Source organism: Gouania willdenowi, chromosome 8 (assembly GCF_900634775.1).
Source record: "Gouania willdenowi chromosome 8, fGouWil2.1, whole genome shotgun sequence".
Lineage (NCBI taxonomy): Eukaryota > Metazoa > Chordata > Actinopteri > Blenniiformes > Gobiesocidae > Gouania > Gouania willdenowi.
In genome coordinates, this window is record NC_041051.1 from 22,121,509 (window position 1) to 22,146,581 (window position 25,073).

General features: G+C 38.1%; 1 protein-coding gene across 1 annotated transcript in view; it reads right to left on the bottom strand.

Moving 5' to 3' along the window:
- Positions 1–17,652, bottom strand: part of LOC114468532 (SH3 and cysteine-rich domain-containing protein 2-like) — a 38,416-nt gene extending 20,764 nt beyond the window's left edge. Inside the window, exon 1 of the mRNA XM_028455496.1 lies at positions 17,096–17,652. Coding sequence (XP_028311297.1) covers positions 17,096–17,182 — 87 coding nt within the window. The 5' untranslated portion in view covers positions 17,183–17,652. The remainder of the gene's footprint in view (positions 1–17,095) is intronic.
- Between the last annotated feature and the right edge of the window lie 7,421 nt (positions 17,653–25,073).

The following is a 25,073-nucleotide window of genomic DNA, read 5'->3' on the forward strand; positions in this document are numbered from 1 at the left end:
CCTACATTCTGAGTGAACTCCGTAAGTTGATCATTTACACGTAAAAGAGGCGCTGTTAATGATAAGTGCTGGGAGAAGTGATCAGCTCTCTCTCTCCCCTGTCACCCGGCTTCGCACACACTCACTTTCTCCACCACTTCTGCTTTTCTAATTACAGGAATAATGCATTTAAGGTGATAATCATTTGTTTTGTTCAACCGCTGCATGGATTATGTCAGATCAGCGATACGAGGGGAGTGTATTTTCTCCGCTTGTGACATCACAAACTCCAAAAAGACATACACAGACCACAAACAAACTACAAGATGGTTTTATTTCACATTTTGTGTGCCGGTGGACACTCAGTTTACCTTATATGTAATAAAAAAAACTACAAAAGTAGATTTTTCATAATATGTCCCCTTAAATCTTGTTGCCACAAGGAATTGTGGGACACCATTACCTCTTCTTGTTTTGTAAAGGATGCATCAGTGTTTCTGAGGTTATAAAGGAAGCTTTGAGCCTCCCTTATTTCGCTTTTAGAGAATTGGAATGCTCCTTATCATGGCCGCCACTTAAACACTTCCGGGGGTTATGGAAAAGTGGATAGGAAAGGAGATAGGAGGGACTATTCTGACGTGCGAATAGTGCCAAATAACACAACTTATATTGACTTATAAAAAACTACCAAATCAACAAACAAATCCAATGTCACGTACAAAAAGTCTATTTGATCTGAGCTGCAGACATCCTGATATTTGTCTTTCTTTGTGCACATTGAGGAGGATGCTAGCCTCCCAAACCAGGGGGTGTTGACTTGTCTCACTGAAAGGGTGTGGTTGGGCTGCAGGGAGACACAATGAATCGACACTCACAGACGAGCAGGCAGATAATCAGTGAGCCACAGACGCTCGGTGCGCACATGCTTTGTCTGTCCGCATGCTCTGCTTTGTGCCAAACATAATCACTTTACAGGGACATGTTTACAGTTCTACGTGTCTGGGGATAAAATATGAAGACAGTTTGTCTATTTAAATGAGTGTGTGCGCGTAAGGAACACGTTGAAGTGAGCTAGGGAAACATAAAGGGTTGCACAGTAGTAGCAACTCCTGATTCCTGATGTACCTTTTCTCACATTTACTTAAATGATAAAGAAAACATTGCACTTTTATTTTGCCTTTTCATAGCACATCTATAAAAACCCAGTAAACTACGCTTTTATTCATTGGTTTGACTCACTATACAATCTATGCAGTAAAACATTGTAAGAAAAGCTCAACATTTTTTATGTTCCGGAAGGAAATCGTGTTAAAGCCATGCCGGTGTGCATTCACATATACGTGTGGCAGCTAAGCTACTTAAAAGAGGAGAGTTTTTAGCCGGAGGAAAAATGTTGGCTGGCTTCTGTGCTGCATTTGTCTGATGTATAAATAATGTGACTGGATAAGACCGTCACAGGGATCCATGCATACCTAATGTATCCGTAGCTTCTCCGTTCCTAGTGGCGTAATCTAGATAATAACAGTGGTCTAGCTTTAATGCAATCCCTCCACATTATGTGCATATGAATAATATGTTTGTGTCGTTGTGGCAAACTCCTTCCTCACTTTTGTCATATGCATATATTTGTGCAAAGCTCTCGATCAGCAAACATCAATTTTAGATCCTATTCATAATCTGAAAAATCTGGGTAAACAATCATTGGTGGGTCCCATTAATATGACCTGTCTTTGGTCATTTCTGTTTATAGCCTAGCCTAGCCCAGTTGAATCCTGTTATCATCAGTCAGTCACTGGACATCACACCGAGACAATTAATGACTGATACACAGATGTTGACTCGTTATTTGGAGACAACTGTGTGATGTAATGTCTGAGAGACTTGGGTTATTATTATTTTAGCTGTGTCTGTCACGTTCTCCCCCAGCAGGTAATGAGGGGTGTGGCAAACTCGCAGATTGGAAGATTAGGAAGCTTTGTGTCTGTATTCAGAGAAGAAAATGAATGGGTATCATTACAAACCAATGATAACTGAAAGAATGAATACATATATTTACATTTATGTCAACAAATCTGTCTGTTGGAAATATGTGAAACAAAAAAAAAAGCTGAAAATAATCAAAGACAAAGTCCAACACAACTGATTTTGTCCAATCAGCTGCTCCTTTAGTGCTGAAACAAAGTAAGTGTAAATGGAAAATGACTGATATATAATATAGTATAATATCCCGCTGATTAAAGGAATTCTACAGCTGCAATTATTAGTCAATATATCAATAAATTAATCAGTTAGATGAAAAGCATGCAAGTCATTAGGCTGACCAACACCAGGGTTAAGGAAATTTCTTCAGAAAAAGAAGCTTTAAAATTTCACAATCTGAAGTAAAATTGTTGTCAATGAAGTCTGAGTCGAGGACTTTGGTAAAAGGACTCATTGTGTCTGGTAAGAACACTGGAGAATTACGGAAGTGGCATTTCCATGTTCTGGAACTTGTTTTCAACTTGTTTATGGTCCTTAAAATGCCTAAGTTAATGTGAATTAATGAGCTGGATGATCTATGAAATAAATTCAATCAAATGAAATAATCAAATAATCAAAAGTCCATAATACAAATTTGTTCCAGTAAGGCTCATGGTTGTAGATTGCTGGCGTGGTGAATCGACAAGATCACAGGTCTCAATTACAGCTGATCTAATCATCTGTCAGTGTGCAGGCCTAAAAAACATCCCCATTGGCCTTGTATGGTTTTAAAAAGAGCTGATCATTCTTCTGGGTCAAAACTGAAGAAGAATTACACCCTCAGTGCACACATAACACACCATCTTACAATCAATTCTATAAAAGGTGAAATTCTTATATTAAAAAAGACGACTCTGAAGGAAGTGAGCTCTGCTGCCCATGAGACGGATATTGAGTCACTGCTTTGTCAAGATAAAGACAGTGAAGTACAAAAAGTCCTCCATCAATCCTCAGCAAAATGCTATTTTACGTTTCAACAGGTTTAAAAAAAACATTTATATCAAGCTAGAAAGCCTTGCAATATGCCTGACAGTGAGTAGATTGCATAACCTCTGAACACCTATGAGTTTCCTTGTCCCTGTGGCAAAGAAGACTTTGGCAGGCTGTCACAGCTCAGTAAGAGCCCATAATTGCTGGACAATTGACTTCCAGTCCATTGCTTTTCTCACATGTAATCATCATAGATGTTCAACGTCAAGGACTACGCAATCTCAGCACTCAAAGTTCAAAGATTAATCTGATTGTGTAATTTAATAAAGATGGTTGAACAAAATGATCAGAAGTGACGCGAGGTCAAGACTCAACAAAAAAGCTTAATCCCACCGAAAATAACAGAGTTAAAAGAAGAAATTCTATTAAATTTAAGTAGGTTTTTCAGGAATCTACGTATACTTAGTGTTTTATTTTGGTGAATAGTTGTATATCTGTACCTTTTAGTCTCACTAGGATTTGAAAACTGTATTGTTACATTCTTCAACTTCAAGACAAATAAAGAGGTTTTAGGTGTCATAAATGAATAACTATTGAGATTATTGTATGTTTGTTGATGGCAAATATGAAGTCATTGTCAGAGAAAATTGTGGGTTTAGGTTGTCCCTTTGTGAATTTCAAATTCTCCACAAATTATAGGGAAATACAAAGTGAAACTGATGCAGTTAAATTTATTCCTTAAAAACATAAAAGCAAGCAAAATCAAGTGCAGTTTTTATGAGTGCACACACACACAAATAAAGCCACATATCATATTCCTTTGCCAGTATTTTTTCACCTTAATTATTCTTTTCATGTCATGCTTTTTTTTTTCCTCCCAAAAGCACCTCGAGCTTCTGTGGGCACACGTCACATAGTCTGACCTTGCTTTGAGTGAGGATATGTCCGCACTTAAAAAGGAAAATGTGATTATACAAAAACGTCTGCTGGCTCGTTCCTCTTCGAAGACTTTGGTAGTTGTGTAAATTTTGTTGACAACAGATTGTTTTCATAGTTTTCATGGACATTTTTTTTTCCCCCCCAAGCGACGACAACGAGATGACTGTGTTTAAAAAATGCATGTGAACAAAAACTATCAACATTTATTCGTACTTTCATTCAGAACATAAAATAACCTTGCGAAGCGAAATGCAAAATAATCTTTAGAGTAAAATTATATTGTTTTAGGCGATAGTAGGGATGTAACGATTAATCGTAAGGCAGTTAAAAATCGATTCATAGGTACCACGGTTCACATCGATGCTCTGAAAATTGAATCGCAGTACTTTTTTTAAAAAGTATATATTAATCCTTCCAGAAGCGGACGTGACGGGCGGAATCTGCTACTATTTTCTTTCTTGCCGCCATTTACTGTTAAACATGCTCATAAATAATTCTTTACTCCTTTAGCACCGAAAGAATATTTGTAATATTACGTGAATATCTGTAAAAGTCACGTTTTTCTATTAGCTCTGTCTGCTAGCATAGCTTCTCTTCTTCACTGGTGGAATAACTGCATACCAACCGACCACTGAGTTACCAGCGCCCTCTGCTGGTCTAAACAAATATCTGATGTAAATGCAGTAAAATGACTGTTTTTTTTTTTGTTTTTTTTAAAAAGTCCAATTGTTAAGGCACAAAATACATTTTCGGTTGCACTTTTAAAAAGAAAAAGAACTATTATGCAGTTTTGAATTGTTTACTATAGAACCAGAATTTAAATTAATAGGTTCCTTCTTCATTTGTATTATTCCTTTATTTATTTCATTCAAGATTTATTTTTAGTTAAATTGCATCATTTTGCATAGTTTATCAAGGGATTCTTTTGACAATGAAAAATAAAAGGAAAATAGTATAGTATTTTCCCCAAAAAAATAAAGGAATATTTTTCAGTCATTTGTCAACATTCCCATTTTGTAAAATAAATCGTGAGAAAATCGTATCGTGAACCCAGTATCGTGAATCGAATCGTATCGGGAGTTGAGTGAATCGTTACATCCCTAGGCGATAGTGTAATTTTTCATTGAGCGTTAAATAGAAAACTCAATATATCACCCAGGTCTAGTTCACTTGTTACATTGTATTTGTTTTTTTTGCACTAATGGCACTATTGTTTTTATAGTATGCATTTTGTATTCTTTGTTAACCACCAAGCAAAACTTCTTCTGGAAGAGCAGGCCCACCGCTATATTAGTTTTACTGTCAAATGAAATCATTGATCTTCAGATATTAAGGATCAAATTAGGGCTGAGCGATTTCGCCCAAAAAAAAAAAAATCTCCTATTTTTTTAAAGAAAAATTAAAGTTTCGAAACGATTTTCAATTTATTTTTTCAATGCTCTTAAAAATGACTACAGACATCAGATATATTGTCAAAAGTGCAACTTTATTCCTGTGATTGTCCTCTGGCTCTGTCATGCAACTATTTCAAGCTTTAAACCAGGTTTAGGCAAAAGTTCAACAGCAACTTCACAGTAGCTTAACTACATATTTTATAACATAACATTACAATTAAAAAAATAAACTTTTCCGTTAGCATCTCAGCATAGTGAGAATAAAAAATTAAACATACCTGTGGCACACATACAGTATAGCCTACTCAAAGAATAAACACATGAAAACAAAGAGGAGGCTGGCTCACATTGTGCTACGGTAACCCACAAGGACGGAATGCAAAAAAGTCAGAAAACTGTAGTGCGGAGGAAAAAAAACAAAAAAAATTTTTTTATTTAAACCTTTTTTTTTTAAACTTGAATTTGCTAAATAAAAATCGTTTTTATCTACAAATTCGATAAATCAATTAAATACATTTTTTTTGCCCAGCCCTAGATCAAATTGGTCTGTGTTGATTTTGAAACCTTAATAGCATCCCATATCAGGTGTATTAATAAACCATGCTTTATATTTTTAGTCGACTATATCTCTAAGTGATTTTTTTAACTAAAATCATACATTTTGTCACATAAAACTAGACAATAATTGACTAAAGCTGAGACTATGACTTAACTAAATCAAAATTTGCCATCAAAATGAATACTGATTGGTAGAGCATGTGTTTACAATGGAAATTTTTTTAATTTAAAGCTACTTGCTGCATTAATGTTATTACTGATGCCTTCAATGTCAGGATTTGGATGTTTTCTCTGCATTAAAATAAAATGGGATGAGAGGAAATACGCAATAGCAAAATGCTCCCACAAACGTGGGAACTTACAACGGTGTGTGGATCACTTCATTTTGTTTCTCGTATTACATTATTTTATTCTGAAACACCAACATGCAAAGCAGCTCTGATGAATACGTGAGACGAAATACGAACACAGCCGGCTTTTCTCTCAGCTTCCCAGCATTCATTCCTTTGAGCTGCTCACACCGTTCCTGGTGGTGTCACATCAATAAAAGATCCCAGCAGTGAAGGCGTCATGTTAATTATGAAGCCAGTGACCTGCTGCTTCAGTCTTCGTCTTTGACTTGGTGCCGCGCTCACGTCATTGCTGCTTCATCTGACTTATAAAGCAAAGTGAAACGAGAAGCGAGCAGAGTTTCAAAGACAAGTGACGCTGGCTCGATGTTTGACTTTCTAGTTCAGGAACCAAAGTGTTGGAACCAGGGGTCATCAGTGGTACATCAGAAGCAACAACACCTGCCCAGTGTTAGGTCATGTGTGCGCACTGTGCCGTGCACACCAAGGTCACTTCAGCTGATATTAAGACAAGCACAAAACACACACTTTCACTAAATCCTTCCCAAAGTAACAACCATTAGTTCCATTTAGTTCTCCTTGATCCTAATGGTTTGAACAGTTTGATCAGTGCTGTGTAGGCCCCCATGTTGCTTTAATAACAATGATCCATCTACTAGAGCTGGGCGATATGGACCAAAACTCATATCTTGATATTTTTCTCTCAAAATATATATACAACATGAATTTAGATCATTTTATTTCAAATAAAGTTTGACCAGAAAGATAATTCTGGGTTAAATTTGCTAATGCAAAATGCCTCACATGCACATGTCATTAACAAACAGCTGCACAGTATTATGCCACTTTAGTCTTTTTCTGTGTGAGTGAGTTCTGTAGTGTGGCTTGTTTAGGGAAAGGCCTAGGTTAGAACGCACATGGAAATCCGTCAAACTGTGCTTTTCATGCTGTTCTGGGAAGTAGTAAAAGCAGCGACTCCTAAAACAAGTATTTTAAAACAAAATAAGCTGTTAAAATATGCACACACACACACACACACACTACTGGTTAAAAGTTTTAGAACACCACACCTTTTCCAATTTTTTACTGAAAATGATTCAGTTTATTGCGTCATTGCACGCTGAAATGAAAGCACAGAACAAATAAGCAATTTGAGTTGAAAAAGAAATGATGTAATCCATGAACAATGCTGTTCACCTGGTGCTCATGAGGGTCTGGTACCACAGTGTGTTCTAACACTGCTTTTATGCAGACAGAGGGAGTTGGAAGTAACCAAGAAAAGTTGGAACACCTGTAGTAATTAGTAGCGCCAGCTTTCAAGGCTGATTCAACCTTCATTGCTGCAGAACAGCTTTACATTGTTAATCCACTTTGTGTTCCCTGAAAAAGGTATATTTGTATAATTCTGAAATGTACATTATTTTTACCTTTTTTTAACCTCTGGCTGTTCAGTTCTTACCTTTGTACCATTTCAAGCTTTTCATTGGACTTGAACGACTTGAATTGCAATAAATAACTGGAAAAATTAGGGTGTTCTAAAACTTTTGACAGGTAGTGTATATACATCGATGAATGCAATATTGTAATTTTCTATATCACCAAAATAGGAAACTTAATATATCTTGAATTTCAATATATCGCATTGACTCTCCTACATGTCCAAAAGTGTGCTGTGGTATCTGGTTGGAAGGTGTGAGAACGGCCTTGCTGAACATACAAAATGTTTTTTCTTTTCTTTGTATTCAAAGAACTTTATTATTATTAGTATTCTAAAATGTGTACATTTTATGTCATTTTTATGACTTTTGAAGAAGAACAGAGACAATTTCCCTTTTCCAATAAAGATTAAATTTTTTACCGATTTTGTACCGTGGGTTAACACTACATGTATCAAAATCTTATGACAACTAAATGTTTTATTCTTGCAAAAGATAATATAATGTATTTATCATTATTGTAAAATTGTGACAGTCGCCAGCCCACCCTGATGTAACAGATGTAAAAATAAAAAAAAAGAGCAGCGTTACTACTTTGTGAGGTGAGAAAATAAAACAACAAAAGTGTTTGTGACGATGGTAATAAGAAGGACGAGAGTGATGCTATTTTGGTCGTCCAAAATGGCTTGGTCAAAAGAGCTTTGGTAAAGTCTATTCTTATGGATCCTCTTAATCAGCAGTTTAAATTTATTCCTTCCGGTCTTTGCCTGGCTGTACCCAAGCCAAGAAAAAAGAACGTAGTTAAAAGTTCTCCTTTGTGCTTACTTCCAACCAAGCTATAAATACTGAGGAGAGGAGGAGGTAATGTGGTGTTACTGCTTGCTGGTTTGTCATTGCTGCTGCTAAATATGACTGTAACAACTGACTTTGTTTTATGTTGTGTTTATGTGACTTTATTATTGTGAATGTCTAGTAAACTGCTGCACACTGAATCGCCCTTCAAGAGACAATTAATAAAGTGAGGTTGAAGTCCTGTTGATATATTGTGATGCTACTTTAGTGCAGAGCAATAAAACCAGTGAAAGTGCCAACCAGATATACCGTAGAAACCAGGAAATCTTGTGTCTAAACCAACCAACCAACCACCCCATTACGGTGGATACACGATGGCCGGAGCCGTCCACCCACACGCCTTCTTCAAACGTTTCCCACGCGCGCACACACAACTGAACGGACAACAGACCACGAGCCACCGTCCCCACAGCGTCCGGAGCAATGTGATAACCCCAGAGTCAACTCTCCGAGCCAACGGCCGAGAGCAGAACCCTGGACAGTCCAGACGTTAGCACCCAGAGGAGCCAGCAGACCCGGGTAACAAGCAGAATTAGCCTGATTCTATTTCAATGGGTGCAGAGGCTCAAGTGGCTCTACTAATGCTTGATGTTCAATTCCAGGATAGATGTAGCCTAACTCCCAATTTCCACTGGATGAGTAATTGCTGCTTATCTGCTGTGTAAGTGTAACAGAGCTGATACATTATCATTCTAGTCAATGTGTCAATTTCCACGGCATGCCTATGTGGTCCGTCACAGCTGCGTAACTACTCCGTCATGCCGTAGCCCTCTGCAACAGACAAATGTCTGACGGACGCCGGAGCCACAACGCACAAATTTAGAAAAGATAAGCTCTTGTGGGGAAGTAAGTGGTGCACAGACACAGAATAAAACATCTGGTTTAGTCTCAAAATGAAATACTTCAGGCGGATTGTATTTCCATCCATTTCCTGACCCGCTCGCTCAATTTTGAGGGTGGCAGGGGTCCGCTAGTGCCTATCTCCAGCTTTCTTCATCCACTAAAACGGAAGATCTACAGGGTAAGACAGAGTCGATTTCCTTCTGCTCCTCTCAAAGGACACAATTAACTGTTTGTATGGCTTTGTGATTCTTTTTGCATTGACTACTCTGAGCATAATTTTCGATTAGGGGCCCCAAAAGAAAAAAAAAAAACGAAAGTCGATTTCTCATTTATTTGCAAGTCAAATATTACGACGGTTGGTGGAACCGAATCACTGGCACATACCAATATATAAATGGGGCCCATTACCCCATATGTGTCATGGGGGCACCAGGGGGCCCCTGAGAGCCCAATCTTTTAAATGACTACTCCTTGTTAGTTTTTGTTAGATCGGAATGCAGTTTGGTATGAAACCCTTTTATTTGAAATGGGGCTCGAAGGCCCACCCCCCATATCCGGTAATTTCCAAATTTGATATTGTTTCAAAGGTAATTCAACATAGATTACGATTATGCCTCACACAATTCGATTAGAAGACCAAGGGGCCCACACCCCTTTTTTCGGCAGCTTCCATTAAAGTATTTTGTCATTTATTTGTGAGTCAAATATTGCGACAGTTGGTGGTACCAAATCATTGACACATACCGATATTTTTATAACTCAGTGGAACCGAGTCATTTGACTGAATTCTCGGGAACGTGGTACATGCTATTCGGCGCGGAGACGTTCCGCGGGCCCGGATGTAGTTCATCCGAACTTGTTTTAAACGCAGATCATGGTTTTTGACAATCTCTCTAAGCTCTTTCATTCTCTACTTTTTTTTCCCCACTCATACCAACAGGTGGAGAAAGCTCACGCTGGCCGTCTTTTTAACCTCATCATCAATGCAGCGGTGCACACCAAGTTGAAGCACCATCCTCACACAGAGTGGCACCGGTGGACATTGTGTCCACTGAAAATCTCCATCATTCAGACACTCCATAGGAACACTAGGCCCAGAAACAGAACATGTCTGAAAGCAGCCTGAAGGTTAACAGTTGTGCACAGCATTCATTAGTCAGAAAGGTCACAAGTTTAATCAAAACACCTTCACCTGCTCATTGTGTGCCAGAGCAAAATTTGTCCACTGTCTCTAATGGGTTGTCGACCCTTGGCCTAAGATAAAACGTTCTCTAACAGGTGCTTGGATAAGTACTGATATGATGAGTACGGTTCCGTCAATCTGTCAGTGATCTTAATATTATGGCAGATCAGTTTAACCCCATGTCTTTCCACTGGGTTTGTTTTGATTGACCACAAAGTTTTTAGTTCATTTGAGAAATTAGACATGAAATACAGAGATCAATTCCATAATTTATTTCAAATAAACATTTCAATGAGCTTTTAAAAAGAATACAAACGAACGCCATATTTTAAATGAATTCTACTAACATAACTGAAATTCAAAATAATGTAATTAGTAAAGAATGAGGCTGTCTCTGCAGAACGTAAATATCCATGTTTCATATGCTGTTCACCCAGTCATTCCAATGTCACCTGCTGAGAGGAAGTGTGGTCTGAGGAATCACAAGTCAAAGATGATTTCCCCCCTCTGAGCTTTAAAGCTCAGTTACAATTTATTGAGGACAGACTCGATTTTTATGAGCGCATCGGTCAATACGTGACAACAATATCTCTGTCCCACTGGGAATGTAAACACAAATGTAGCTCGTCTTACTGAAAGATCTTGGCTTTAATTTGATTAAAAACCTAAAGATCCTTTGAAAAAGCAATGCATTTGAATGCCGTTTTTACGCTTGCGATAAACTTTAAAGGGTTTGATTAAGGACAACTCGCAAATCGGCTTTGGATCTGTAACAAGCTGTCACTTCACACCGTCAACACAACTAGTCAGCGTTCATCCCTCATCCGGCTGTCTCTGTGTGCTGTGCTAACGATAAGTTATTCGAATTGGCTGAAACATGTAGTGTGGATGAATTGTGGCATTGTCATCAGACAACGGGGGAGAACAGGGACTTGTGGTCATAGGATTGTAATCATTAGAAATCAAATACTTATCTTATTACTTTTTCTGTCCGAGCTGAGCTTTACCTGAGCTTGCATAATGCTAAACACCAGTGAGCCTATTAGTGTTTTTTTGGTAATACAGTTTTGTTTTTGTTTAAAACAGTGGTTATTAAATGTCAAATGTTCATTTCTGAATCTGTACTCCCTTTGTACGACTACAACATTTTGCTTAGAAAACTATTTAAAAACAAATATAGAGCATAATTATGCAATGAAAGGGTGATAACACATTTTAAAGAATCTCATTTTGTTTTTTGGATTGTGGCCCCATTTTGATATTAAGAATTTCTGGCGACTGCAAAGATTTTTTTTTTCTAGAATTGGTTTTCGATCATGTTTGAGCTCAGATATATATATATACGGTAGTCCTTCCTTTATCGCGGGGGTTAAGTTCTAAAAATAACCCGCAATAGGCGAAATCCGCGAAGTAGTCAGCTTTATTTTTTACAATTATTATACATGTTTTAAGGCTGTAAAACCACTCACCACACACTTTATACACTTTTATAAAACAGGAATTAACATTTCTCTCTTGTTTAAACACTCAAAGTTCAAAACTTTGTACATTTTAAAACATAAACCTGTTTTCAAACATACAGCACTTCAGAGTCACACTGCTAGCGATCAGACATTGATGCCGAACGCATTCAGAGCCTTTGTTGACGATGACGTCACGTCAACACGGACACCGGTCTGTTCACCCATCCAACCATGGAGTAGAAGCTGTGTGTGACCACCTGGAGCTGTATGACACGACCTTTAGAACCGGGACCGGACTAGGAAGGGTTTAGCGTGGAGGAGAATCAGTGAGGAGGTGGTAGTAGCAGGTAAAAGTTCTCTCTGTTGCACTGAGCTAGGATAGCATTAGCCGCTAATCACACCGTCTTTTTTCACTGGTGGTTTATGTTCATGAGAGGAGAAAAAGGAGCACGGCTCCTCGCTTCAGCTGGCAGTGAAACTGACCGAGTTCAATGTGTCGCTGGTGGGTGAATGCAGCATTAGCCAATCAGGACACAGAACACAATGCGCGTTCATACGCTGTAAAAAATGCATCCAAAATTGTACTGTAAAAAAAAATATGCGAAACACAGGCCGCGAAAGGTGACCTGCGATATAGCAAAGGACTACTCTATATGCATTTTACTTGAATTACTTTAATATTTCACAAAGTGAAATTATAGAAATACAGTTGTTTAGGATTGTGTGTTGTTTTGTTTGATAATAAAAAAAAAGAATATTAACTAACTAACGACCCCAAACTCCAGGCAACCCCACATGGTGTCCCAACCCCAAGGTTGAAAAACACTGATTTAATTGCTTCTGAATAAAACGTTTTTTATCATTTCCGGTCATCTCACGCCTAAGGTGGGACCAACACTGACAATTTATATGTTGATTTTCCACTCTCTCTCTTTCAAGTTCCCCCTGTAATACTATTGCGTACTCCTAGGGGTACACGTACCCAGATTTGAGAAACACAGGTTTAAAACTCTTGCTGATCTGCCCGAGGAGAACAAAAAATTAATGAAAAAGTGTGAGGCAGTAACTCTGGCTCACTTTGGATTTGATTTTAAAATTGGCCTCATTAAATGTTTAAAATAACATCCTGATTGAATTATGCTTCTTTTAGATGCCTATGGCTCCCATTAGATCAGTTTTTGCATCCTGCATTTCCAGCAGTGCAAACCCTGATGGATTTAATCAGTTTCTGTAATAATCCTGGAAACCGACCAGTACAGCCAGTTAGGGAGAGCAAAGCCCGATGGCCAGATTGATGAATTCATGTAATAAGTGACTGTGAAACCTGAACAAGCTGGTGAGTCTTGTGAATGTCAATCAGTCGAGCAAAATCTCCCCCTATTTCCTGTAGTAGCAGCTGCCGATGACTGAGTGAACAATATTGGTGTTACCATGAATGAGACGCCTTCCAGTGCCATATTTGAAGTCTACCTTGAAATATATTAAAGATTTACATAAGGCACAAAGGTATTCAGCTGGTGAAGTATCTAAGGAACCTTCAAACACACCAGAAACCTCCAAGTGTTTGTGCATGGGTGGCTTGAAGAGGAAAGGAGGTGGAGGAGACGAAAACTCAAGAAAAGCTGCTTGGAGTGTTTCAATCTAATCAATCAAGGGTCCTTCCATTTTAAAGCAGGCACAGTGAAAGCTCTCACTGTAGACCAGACCATGAAATCTGTGTTTATACAGTTGAGTCAACATATTAAGTAGAATTATGAAGACACTTAGCAAGAAGCCTGGAGAGTCAGGCAGGAAGGCCATGCAACAAACGGACGCTCTGAATTCATTTAAAAGATCACATGGCAACTGTGGCTAATAGCATGCAACATTAAATTCTGTATACAGAATTGTTCTTTGAAATAGATGGTATACCTTTACTACACTACAATGTAAAGCACACATTGAAATAAAATCATAGAGAAACATGGTCAGACAAAGTGAAATCAAAAGAACTAGAGGCGTGGCCTGTGCTACCCTTGAAATCAACTGGCCACATCTGTTGACACCGTAGGTAATCGACAGCTAATCACTAAATAGATCAAACTCATCAACCATTGCTCATGTAGTTGCTCCAATAGTTTAAATGTACCAAAAGGAAAGGGTTTAATTGAAAATTAGCTGATAGATATAGTATAGATCTTTCCCAGGGCTCCACATTAACTTTCAAAGGTCGTGTTGGGCAATGAGGACATCCAATTTTGCCACATGACAAGATAAGATTTTGTTAGAAAACCAAACTATGTCCCTAATGAAATTTGTTACCCATTCAATTACTGGTAACTATATAACGTGCACATGTTACAGTTTGATTATTTTGCCTTAGAAGCTCACTATGAAGATGAATTGCTTTTACCATCAAAAACTACCAAATTTTTTTCAGTTTATACCAGTGGGCGTGCAATGTAGCTGTTCCCACTCAACATTCTCGAAGCCAAAATAAAGCGCTTAGGGGCGCTGCCATCTTGCAAATTTTACGTCATTCGGAGCCAGAGTCTGCGCAGTGGTGACTGGTGGGAGGAGCCCTGGTAACACGCCCCGCCCATTTAGCGTAGTGCCCTGATTGAGTTACGCAGCCCAGCTATGCCAAGAACCTGAGTATCTTTCCCACTAGAAATTCTACCAACGTCTTGTTCAGATGATCAGATCATAGAGGTTAATACTAGTACTAGTAGCTCAAAAAACACAAAAAAACTGAACGGAAAAGTTTAATGGCGTCAAGGCTTTCCTTCACGACGTAACTGCTTATGCTTTTCACAAAGAGAGCTACACAAGATCTGAGGCTGTCAATCATTGTCATATATGACGTCAAATCCCGTTTTTCAACCTCAAATAACTTATTTAAACACAAACTTCACAGAAAAATGAACACAATGTAGGGTGATAATAACCAATGATCCCAGCAGAATTTAGGTTTGGAAAAGTATTTTAACTTTACAGTTTGACCAACATCCCATCCGTTATCATTGAGGAGGCGGGGTTAATGACCTATACTGCAGCCAGTCAGCAGGGGGAACTTTAGAAAAAAATCTTCACTTTCCCGGTATGTTGTCCCGTCCATTTTTTTTAACATTCTATGGTTTGTACACTCGAGTCAGCCATATTGTGTTTCTGCAGCAGTGAAGAGTCGGATCCATTTATTAGTATTTTCCTGATATTTTAGCTAAATATAAAGATAATTGCTTTAATAAACACTACTGTTGTCCACATTGGAACTTATTTGAAAAATATTAGACAATGATTTGCACAGTAAAATTGATTATTTTGAAACCATTATTTTTTATTCTAAATGCAGCAGATGCATGTTGCTGCCAAACAGATCAGCAAAGGAAGTAGGGCTGGGTATCGCCAGGTACCTCCCGATATGACACATCGCAATATTTTTGCCCACGATAACGATATCATCACGATTGTGCGATAATCAATATATTGCGGGAAATTTAATCCACGATACATTACGATATCTGTGTCACAGAAGAAATTCAGAATGTATCTGCTGCACTGAATCCATTTCACAGGAATTACAAAACATTGTCAATCAATTTCACATGAATGACAGTAAAGTAAAACACAGTGTATACTGCACAGTGGCTCTTCTGAACACACACTGACCACAACTAGTCACATGTCCTTGTGTTATGTTTAAGTCTTTAAGGGAAGAACTGGTACAAAATAAAGCTTCACCAAAATATTGTTAAATGATGTTTGTGCAAATTAACTTTAAACCATTAAAAACAAAATTAATGCAGAAAATACTCATTTCAGTGCTAGTATTATCAACTTCTCTGTAAACATGGACACATATCAGTGCTGCTTAATAATATATGAAAACTGGAAAATTTCGCTGCATATCAAAAATAAACATTTCAGTCAGTGCATTATAATATAAACAACTGGGTGGTCTATGAAAACCTGGACACACATTTTAACTTATACTTACCACCATGTGTAAAGGTCAACTTTAACCTAAACTGCAGACTGCACATTCATTCCAGTGCTAATACTAATATCAATTTGTTCTTTGTAAACTTAAAAACCTGGGAACATTTAACTTGTGCAAAAAAGGAACAAAATAATCGATATTTGGTGGGAGTGTATCGATAACGTACCACAAAATATTGCAATATATTGTATCGATATTTTGGCACACCCCTAAAAGGCAGTATGTGTGGATCATAAAAAGTCTGGTGTAGTACTGTGTAGATTGTTTTCTTTAAAAAATAATAATAATAATAATGTTATAATGATGATGAGTCCGACCATATTTTAGCTTCGGGGTTCTCGTTTCAGACTGGCATGAATTTTCAGTCTGGTAGTGGCACTTCAAGTTTTTTTAAGTTTAGAAAGGAAAAGTATTAATTAAAGTTTAATTTATTTAATTAATTGATTAATTAATTTCCTATTTATTCATTTTTTTATTAAGTTTAAAACTGGTAAAGCTCATACAGAGTTGAAAGCCTCAGACATTTTAATTAAATAGATATGATAATAATAACTAAATAAATAAAGACAAATATTTTTATGTGTTTTTTTTTCTTTTCAAAATATCATAGAAGTATTGTATCAACCCCCTGAACACAATATTGTGTATCTTAACCAAAACTCAGTATTCCACCTGTATAGTATTGGCATTGGCATTCTAAATAGGTTGGTGTCAGACTTTTCAAAACAAACTGGAGATAAATCCATAGTGGTTTACAGACCCCTTCAGAAAGTCATTTTTCATTCTTTGGCCACTCTGTGTAAAAGTCAAGATCCACCCTTGGTGACATCATACCTCGCGTGTTACACTGAGTGACGCAGTCATGACGCTACAACTGCATTTGTAACGTGTGGTCATCCATTTCAAATGATTTTTTTTAAATTATTTATTTACACTTTTAGGTGAATAACTGCAAAAGATCACATCTGGGCTACATGTAAAATATTACTAATACCAGAAATGTAAAGTATACAAATGCTGTTACATTTTAGTGTATATTGACTTATATTAAAGTGTTTAAACTAATAGTCTTATGTAGAGATTATGCCTATAAATTACAGAAATTCAATTAATTTTTTTAAAATTTTTTTTTAAAGCACTAAATGGACTTTAGAGCGACACTGAACTCACCTTGGATGTCATGGGTTGGATGGGCATGGTGTTTGGAGAGCGCTGGAGCTGAGGGTCGCCCTCCATCTCACTGTTTTCAGTCATCATTGGTATGTTGAGTCAAAGAGGAGTTAAAAGAGACTAATGATCGAACTTTTACCTCCTTTGACTGAGTCCTGTCAGCAGGTGATCTCTCGATGTTGCCATAAAATAAAATAAAAAAACGCAGACTGAACCACAGCAGTGGGATCAGTGCGCCCCGGAGAGGTAGACAGCTCACGGCCAATGGGTCTCCACACACCCGCTACTGTGTTGGGACGGTCATATATCTGATCACAACCCGGATTATGTCTCGCCACGCCGCGCGTAAAGACCGGTCCCTGTGAGCGTGCACTGTAGCGTGCACTGTAGTGTCACCCTATTGTTTCAGGTGAGCAGTAAAGCTCCACAAATGCACAGTCCGTCTTTTTCGGGTGAAAACGCGAGGAGTGTCGGCTTAAAAAACCCTCGGTTTTACTGAAAAACAATCCAAAAAACTATCGTTCTGTGATCAAAAATAATCTCAATTGGTGTAAATCCTTAACAGTGTGTGTGTGTGTGTGTGTGTGCGTGTGTGTGGCAGCTGCACACTTAATTTTAAGCGCAGTGTGAGGCACGCCTTTCCGTGCGTCTGAGGCGCGTGATTGGAGCAATTTTTACAACCGCGCAGGAATTATTTTTGACGAAATCCGGATTCACAGACATGGGAGGAGTGAGTTGTGACAGAGATTTATTTATTTATTTATTTTACATCTACACATTCACAGAGGTGGCCTGTGACAAAATCCTGCCCTGACTTTTTATGTCCAGACCCACTACATTATCACTGAGAGCAAAGCACGTAGAAGTCGTTATTCAGTCAGTCATGCTCAACATGTGGATTTTTATGTCCTCATTTTAATTATTATTACCCCAGAAAATCATAAAAGGGGGAAACTTTTTAACATTTACATATTTCCTTTGGCCATTTTGCAACTTCCCAGGCCCCATTTTTGCTCCTTTTTAAAGATTTTAGCGATATCTTTTGCCAATAAATACCCCTTTTCCCATATTTTTGGTCCATTTTTGCAAGTTCTTTTTGACACTTGTTCAATTTTTTGTCCTTTCTTTTTTTGGGGGGGACTTTCATTCAAATAAGCACTACCTTTTGCAAAATAAATACCACTTGTTTGCTTTTTATACTACATTTTGCCTCTTTTTGTTGCACATTTTTACGCTTTTTCCACTATTGTTTGCCACATTTTGCTTATTAAAGCATTAAAGCTACCCTTTGCCATTACATATTACCCAGTTCCTCTTTATTTGCTGATGTTTTGGCAACTCTTGACCTGCTTTTGGTTGATTTTAGTCATTTTATACTCTTTTCTTGCCACGCTTTTGCCACTTTTGGACCATTTTTGGCCAGTTGTTACAATATATATACAATATATCCCCCAATTGATTTTTCCTTGCACCCTTAGTTATTATTGAGCCCCATACGTCAATAGGGGGCACCAAAGCAGACTCAAAAAGTGTCATACCGTACCGGCCCACTTCGGATCGACGGTCCACCCAGACGATACCCGGTATGCCAGATGGCCAGTCCACCCTTACACATTTATGATGTGCAGAGCAAGTTTCCTTCTTCAGGTATCCAACCAAATGTGTTTGTCCTACAGGTAAACCTACTTAACATATCTGTTATTGTTTTAGCGTCTAGCCCATAAGTGTAAAAATCAAGGCCCGGGGGCCAAATCTGGCCCTTCTAAGCATCCGATTCGGCCCGCAGGAGGAAGTGAAAATGACAGAGAAAACATGAATCATTGTGTGAATTACCAAATAAATCAGTTGTAAATTGTTCGACCTCTATTCAATTGTCGCAATTTTTCTCAAATGATTCCACAAAGTCTCCCATTAAATAATAACTGGACAAAGGACATCTGTCACTTATTGCTTAGATGTTGTTGATGCCTTTCAAACCTTATGTTTAATTTATAAGTGGAGAGCAAACTTTGGCACACGACTGATGAAATTGTTTGTTTTCCTGCCTAAAACCTGAGACCTAAAACTTTAGATCAAACTATTCTGTATTTTTCGCCCCAGAACTAAAATGAGTTTGACACCCCTGGTTTAGTACTTTCCTATTTGGCATGTATGTTCCCTTTGTCAGAATCAAAACGTCTTGTTTTTTTTTTTCGGCATTCCACAATACTACAACGAAGGTGGATGCAGTTATACAGAAAAAAAAAAATGGCAACACACGTAAGTGGGTAATGGCCAGGTTAAAAGTGCCGGTGTTTGCATGTGTACTTCACATAATCCAGGCATTGTAAGGTTGTAAACTTTTTAGTGGCTCGCATTGGCTGAGCTGCAGCTATGGCTCTGGGATGAAGACTGTTACTATAACTCATTAACTGAGTGTCCAAGATGAAATGGCAATTATTTTTGAGCTTTCCTGACAATGTTAATTCCTCCAGAGATGGGAGAGGGCAGCTGATTCTCCTTCAGGCTGTGGGGCATGATGACAATCCTCTGGAGTGTCTTCCTGTGCAGCTGAAAAACACTGCTCTCAATGAAGCAACCTAAAAGGACACCAGCAGTGTGAAGTGGTTGTTTTTGAGTATTCTCAGAAAGTGCAGACTCTGCTGTGGCTCCTTGATGATGGCAGTGTTGACACTCCATGTCAGCTCATCCTCTATCACCACCCTGGAAACCCTCTCCACACAGTTTCCACTGATGGAGAGGGGCTGAATGATGTTCCTTTTGCTTCTGCAGTTTGTAGATTGTTGAGGAGCACCAGTGCCAGCCACCCTACCTCATATACCCCTAGGCTGATAATAAACACAAGTGGGGTACATGTACAATTACTGCCTAGTACATGGCAGAGATATTATGAAATACAAATATCAGTAGTGTGATTATTGTTAAAATGTAAAAAAAAAAAAAAAAAAAAAAAAAAATAGGGGTTTTACCCATTTTCTAAACCAGGGGTGTCAAACTCATTTTAGTTTAGGGACCAAATATGGACCAGTTTGACTTTAAGTGGGCCACAGATTTGTGAGCAAATTTAACATTAATGTGCCCTGGTTTGCACTTGCACATATAAATGATAAAGTATATGAATATATCAATCCCTGCAGGATTTTCACTTCAATTTCACTGATTTTGGGAAATTGGGGAAATAATAATAAAATATAATAGTAATAATTTTGCAAAAATTTGCCAGATTTTTGGAAAAACTGTTCTGCATTAAAATGACTGCAGATGTGATAAACTGAACTCTGCAAATATTGTGGATTTTAATTGATTTTTTATAATTGGAGGAGCTGTGAAATCTACAATTGAACTTATTGGTAATTTACAAAAAGTTTCATGTTTTTTCTATAATTTTTACTTTTTCGAGCTGACTGAATTTGATGCTCTAAAGGGGCCCGGGCCCCGGGCCTTGAGTTTGAGTTCCAAACAATCTGTGTCACTCAGGAAGCAAAACAAACTCTTTTAAAATTCCTTATTCATTTAGAAACCCCAGTAACCCTGAAATTAGTCTCTTTAAAAGTAAACTTGAGTTTGTATCCATTGACGTAAGCTCGACACAGGAGGATTTAAAACCTAATTCTTGACTTGACTATAAGAAACAGGATCCACCATGCAAATGTCTTTATATTGAAGATGTCTCAAATGATTAAAAAGCTGACACACTGCAAAGCCAACACAGTCCTTTCCCCTGAGGGCAGAAACACATGTCACTAACGTCCAGGACCGTGTCAAGCTTTGTGTCCACATCCATCAGACTTAGGAATGGCTGAGCCATTTTCATCCAATTCCACCTCCTCAGGATCTTTCCATCATCCAGATACCTTTGTAAGTATCATCAGATACTTTTTAAACCTATTTTTCAAAATCTATAGTATTTATTGTATGTGTTGTGTGGATGTTATATAGCCTGTGTTAATATTCATGTTGCTGGGCAAGACAATTGTATACACAGTATGTGCAAATGCTCTGGCACTGGAAAATAAAGTTCTTTGATATGATTTGATACAAAATGCTGTTGCAAGGCTGATAAATTCAGACAAGAGGGTTTCCACTTCTTTTTCCTCTTTTAGTTACTATTGTAATTTTAATTAAAAACTTCTAAGCTACTTAAAACCGACAAAGTATACTTCGCTCAATATTATCATACTCTAAACTCCTGCACTACTTTAAATTAATTGAATAAAAAAATTATATTGTGATATATTATTATTTTTAAACTATTAGCTACACTGACACCTTCTTTTTGTCTATAATTTTAGGACCGGGTTAAACGGCTCACGGCATCAGTGCCGTGAGCCGTCTTTGTGATCATGTTGGAGCGGTGTGTGAATAAGACGGTTGAAGGCGAGTATAGAATGAAGTTAACCGGGCTGAATACGCAGCCTTGATGTACACCTTTTTTGAGTTCAATCTGGTTAGATAAAGTGAAGTATTCTCACATTTGGCTGTCTCATAGGTAAAGCTGAGAAATCTATGATTATGTATGATTCTTCTGGAATGCGAAAAAATACCTAACTAGTCTTTAACTATGGTCTACTGCCGATGGTCATTCAAATACAGTACATTCGTCCTATAGACCCCTATAGAAATGGAAATTGCCGAGTGCGCCCAGCCAATAGGCTTCGACTTCCTGTTTTTGAGACTGTCAATCAAAGTGAATGCGGAACTGTGCACGTAAACAAGGCCACGTGTCACAACAGCAAACAGGTAAATATGATTTTGGCTCTTACCTGACCCATAGACCTATATCAATGCGACCTTATTATGTTCTGCGATGCGCTTGCATAAAAGTAGAGGTGTGGCTTCTGGTAGATTGGGAGAGGCAGTGGCAGAAATTGGAGCTGTTTAGGCACACATTGGATGCTGACTTCAGCTCTGCTGGCAGCATAGAAGCATCACATTGTTTACTGTGAACTCTGGGCTCCACTATCTGACCTGTGTCCATAGATCTGAGAGACCTGCTGGGTTCATACCTGACCAACATCTCACTGATGTATTCTGGACCAAACCCATTCACAGATTTATACACCAGCAGCAGAACTTTAAAGTCTATTCTGAGGCTGACTGGGAGCCAGTGTAAAGACTTTAAACCTTTGTGTTCTGGCCTCTTTGTTCTGATTAAGACCTGAGCTGCAGCGTTCTGAACCAGCTGCAGCTGTTTGATGCTCTTTTGGTGGATTCCTGTTAGAACACCATTACAATAGTCCAGTCAGCTGGAGATAAAAGCATGGACCAGTTGCTCCTGATCTTTCTGAGTCATTAAACCTTTCACTCTGGAGATGTTCTTTAGGTGGTAGTTTAGGGCGGGACATTGAGACGTTTCTCAGAAACTCTGGATATCAGCTTTAAACCAGTGACGTGCCGTGACCACTAGGGTTGGGTAGGCACGTCGCAAATCGAGACCACCAATGACAATTTCATATGTTTCTGCTGGCAAGTGTTAATCTAACAAAATCAACATAGTAAAACACCATTAACATAAAACCGCAAACATAAAAACACACTATGGGGCAAGAGGCAGAGCAGGGGGTGTGGCCTCCTCCTGCCTTACAGCAAAGTGAGACTGTGCTGTACCAGGAAATAGTGATGTTTAGTCATTTGGTCTATGAAACACACAAAATGCAGACACTTTCAAGCTTATAGGTACTGTAGGCTATCGGATATTAAAAAATTAATCATTTATAATTATGTTATAATTAAAACAAATAATCAAAATATCAATTCACCCTTGGGTAGGCACTGCCTTGCCTACCCTGACTGCACATCAGTGCTTTAAACCAAAGTTCCACATCCAGCTTTTAAAATGACAGGTTTTGGCTGCAGGAGAACATCCACTGATGTGCATCTGTGTCACAGAGATGCAGATTAACCGATTTAGTGGTGAATGTTTTCTCATTTGTGGTTCCTGAATTCCATCAGCGTGAGAGCTGTCGGTTGCTCCACTAACTCCAACAACTCGTGGCAGATGGCCACTGCACCTGCGTGTTTGGCCCTTTTTGGAATTTATTATCTTCCACATGAAGCTCGTGCTTGTTCCGGTTGAGAATTTGTAAACCTCATTGGAGAAAATGTTCTCCTCTATTAAAGATAAATGATCCTTTTAGAGTTGGATTCAATTTCTACGATCTATCCGTTTTGGAGAAACTGTGCTGAGCTATATTCCTCCATCTTTTTCGGTAAGAGATAGCAGACAGGCACTGAACTGAGGCTGTGCCTGCTGTGTTGCTGCTGCTGCTTCACATTTAGCACTTCATTTCAAGTAGCAGCAATGATGCAATAGATTTGGGGGCCTCTGAATATCATTGCCCGTGATTCTCTACCTGCTTTAACCAGCCTCCTGAGGCAGTGCTGCATTGATTTGTCTCCTTTTGAAAACACTGATATATACTTCTAATAAAAGCGACTGCAATGGTTTATCAGGGAGTGAAATAGAGTTTAAACGACTTAAAAGTGAGTTCAGCTGAGCCTTTTTGCAAATTAGTTCACGTTGAACTTCAAAATTCAATTTGAACTGGCTGACTTCAATCCCATCCCGACTTCAAAGTTAGCTCTAATCTCTCTAAAAGTCTTAGGGAGTGGGCGTGTGTGAGCATCACAAGACAGACAAGGAGAGCATCTGGTATCATATTCATTATGTTTCACTCAGAGTGGCAAAGCAAAAGCAGTAACGTGTAAAACAAGTTTGAAGTTCTATGTTGTTAAGAATGAACTTTCTGTTGAAGAAAATATTTACTTTGAATGGATTCAGAAAACGGGGACGAACATTTCCTTTTAGATGTCTCCCTTTCATCCCACCAGGTGTCAAAAATGTGCAGCTAAAAATGAACATTAAAACATCAGCAGAAGAATTGATCCCAGTGAGAGACAAGAGGAGGATGAGCAGAACAAAATGAGTCCCATGTGGCAGAAGATAGATCCCAGCCGTCGTCATGGAGCTGCGAGACCAAAGCCTCTGCTTTTTTCACTGGGTAAAACAGATTCTGATTGTTGGTCTACCTCAGACAGGAGGACATATAGAACAGACATAGGATGAAACTTAACACAGGAGTCCTTTTTTATTGACCACATCTTTGTGTTTATTTCAAAAGGAATAAATCTTTATCTTTAAAGGATTTAACTCTTGAATAATGGGTTTTCTTTTTAAAATATTTCCTGTGAACATCTGCAATGCTTGTCATGTTTCAAGCTTTTTTAAGTCTTCATCAAGCAAACAATCTTTACTGGTACGCTCTGTTTCAGGCTCTATGTCTAACTGCTAGAGTCCCCTTACAATCAGATTGGTACTTTACTTAAAGTTTTATACATAAAGCTGGCATTACACTGTCATTAGCATGAATAAGGTGTCATGAAGGCTGTCATTAAGTGCTGTTTGCTAAATAACACCTTTGGAGCTATGTTGGCATTTTTGGGTTAGGTGGAGGGCTATAGTGGTGTTAGGGGTTAGGGTTCTAACAAATAACAGCCTTTGTGACACCTCATTCATGCTAATGACAGGTGTCATGTCATAATAATGACAGCGTAATATCTGCCTTTGTATAAACTTCAAGTCGAGTGTTACCATCAAATCAGCTCTGTACTTGAAAAAACTAGGAAATAATGCAATTCTAATTCACTTCATTTTCAATAAATTCCCTCCTAAAAGGATTTTCAAGGAGCAAACCTTTGAGTTGAGGCTCAATATTTAAAAAGTTAATCTTCCATTTAGAATAATGCTGTGAGAGATTTACTGATGCTGAAAATTGAACCTCTTCACTGTGAATAACATATTTTTATGACTTCAATTAAATGAATGCATACTCAAGTGTGAAACACTTTCTTTTTCTGCCTCTTTACCCAGTTAAATGATGAGGGAAATGAGACTCTCATTGGGTATTTTACAGCACACAAAGCTATATGAAAATATTTATACTCCCACCGACCACCAAAAAAAAAAAAAAAAAAAAAG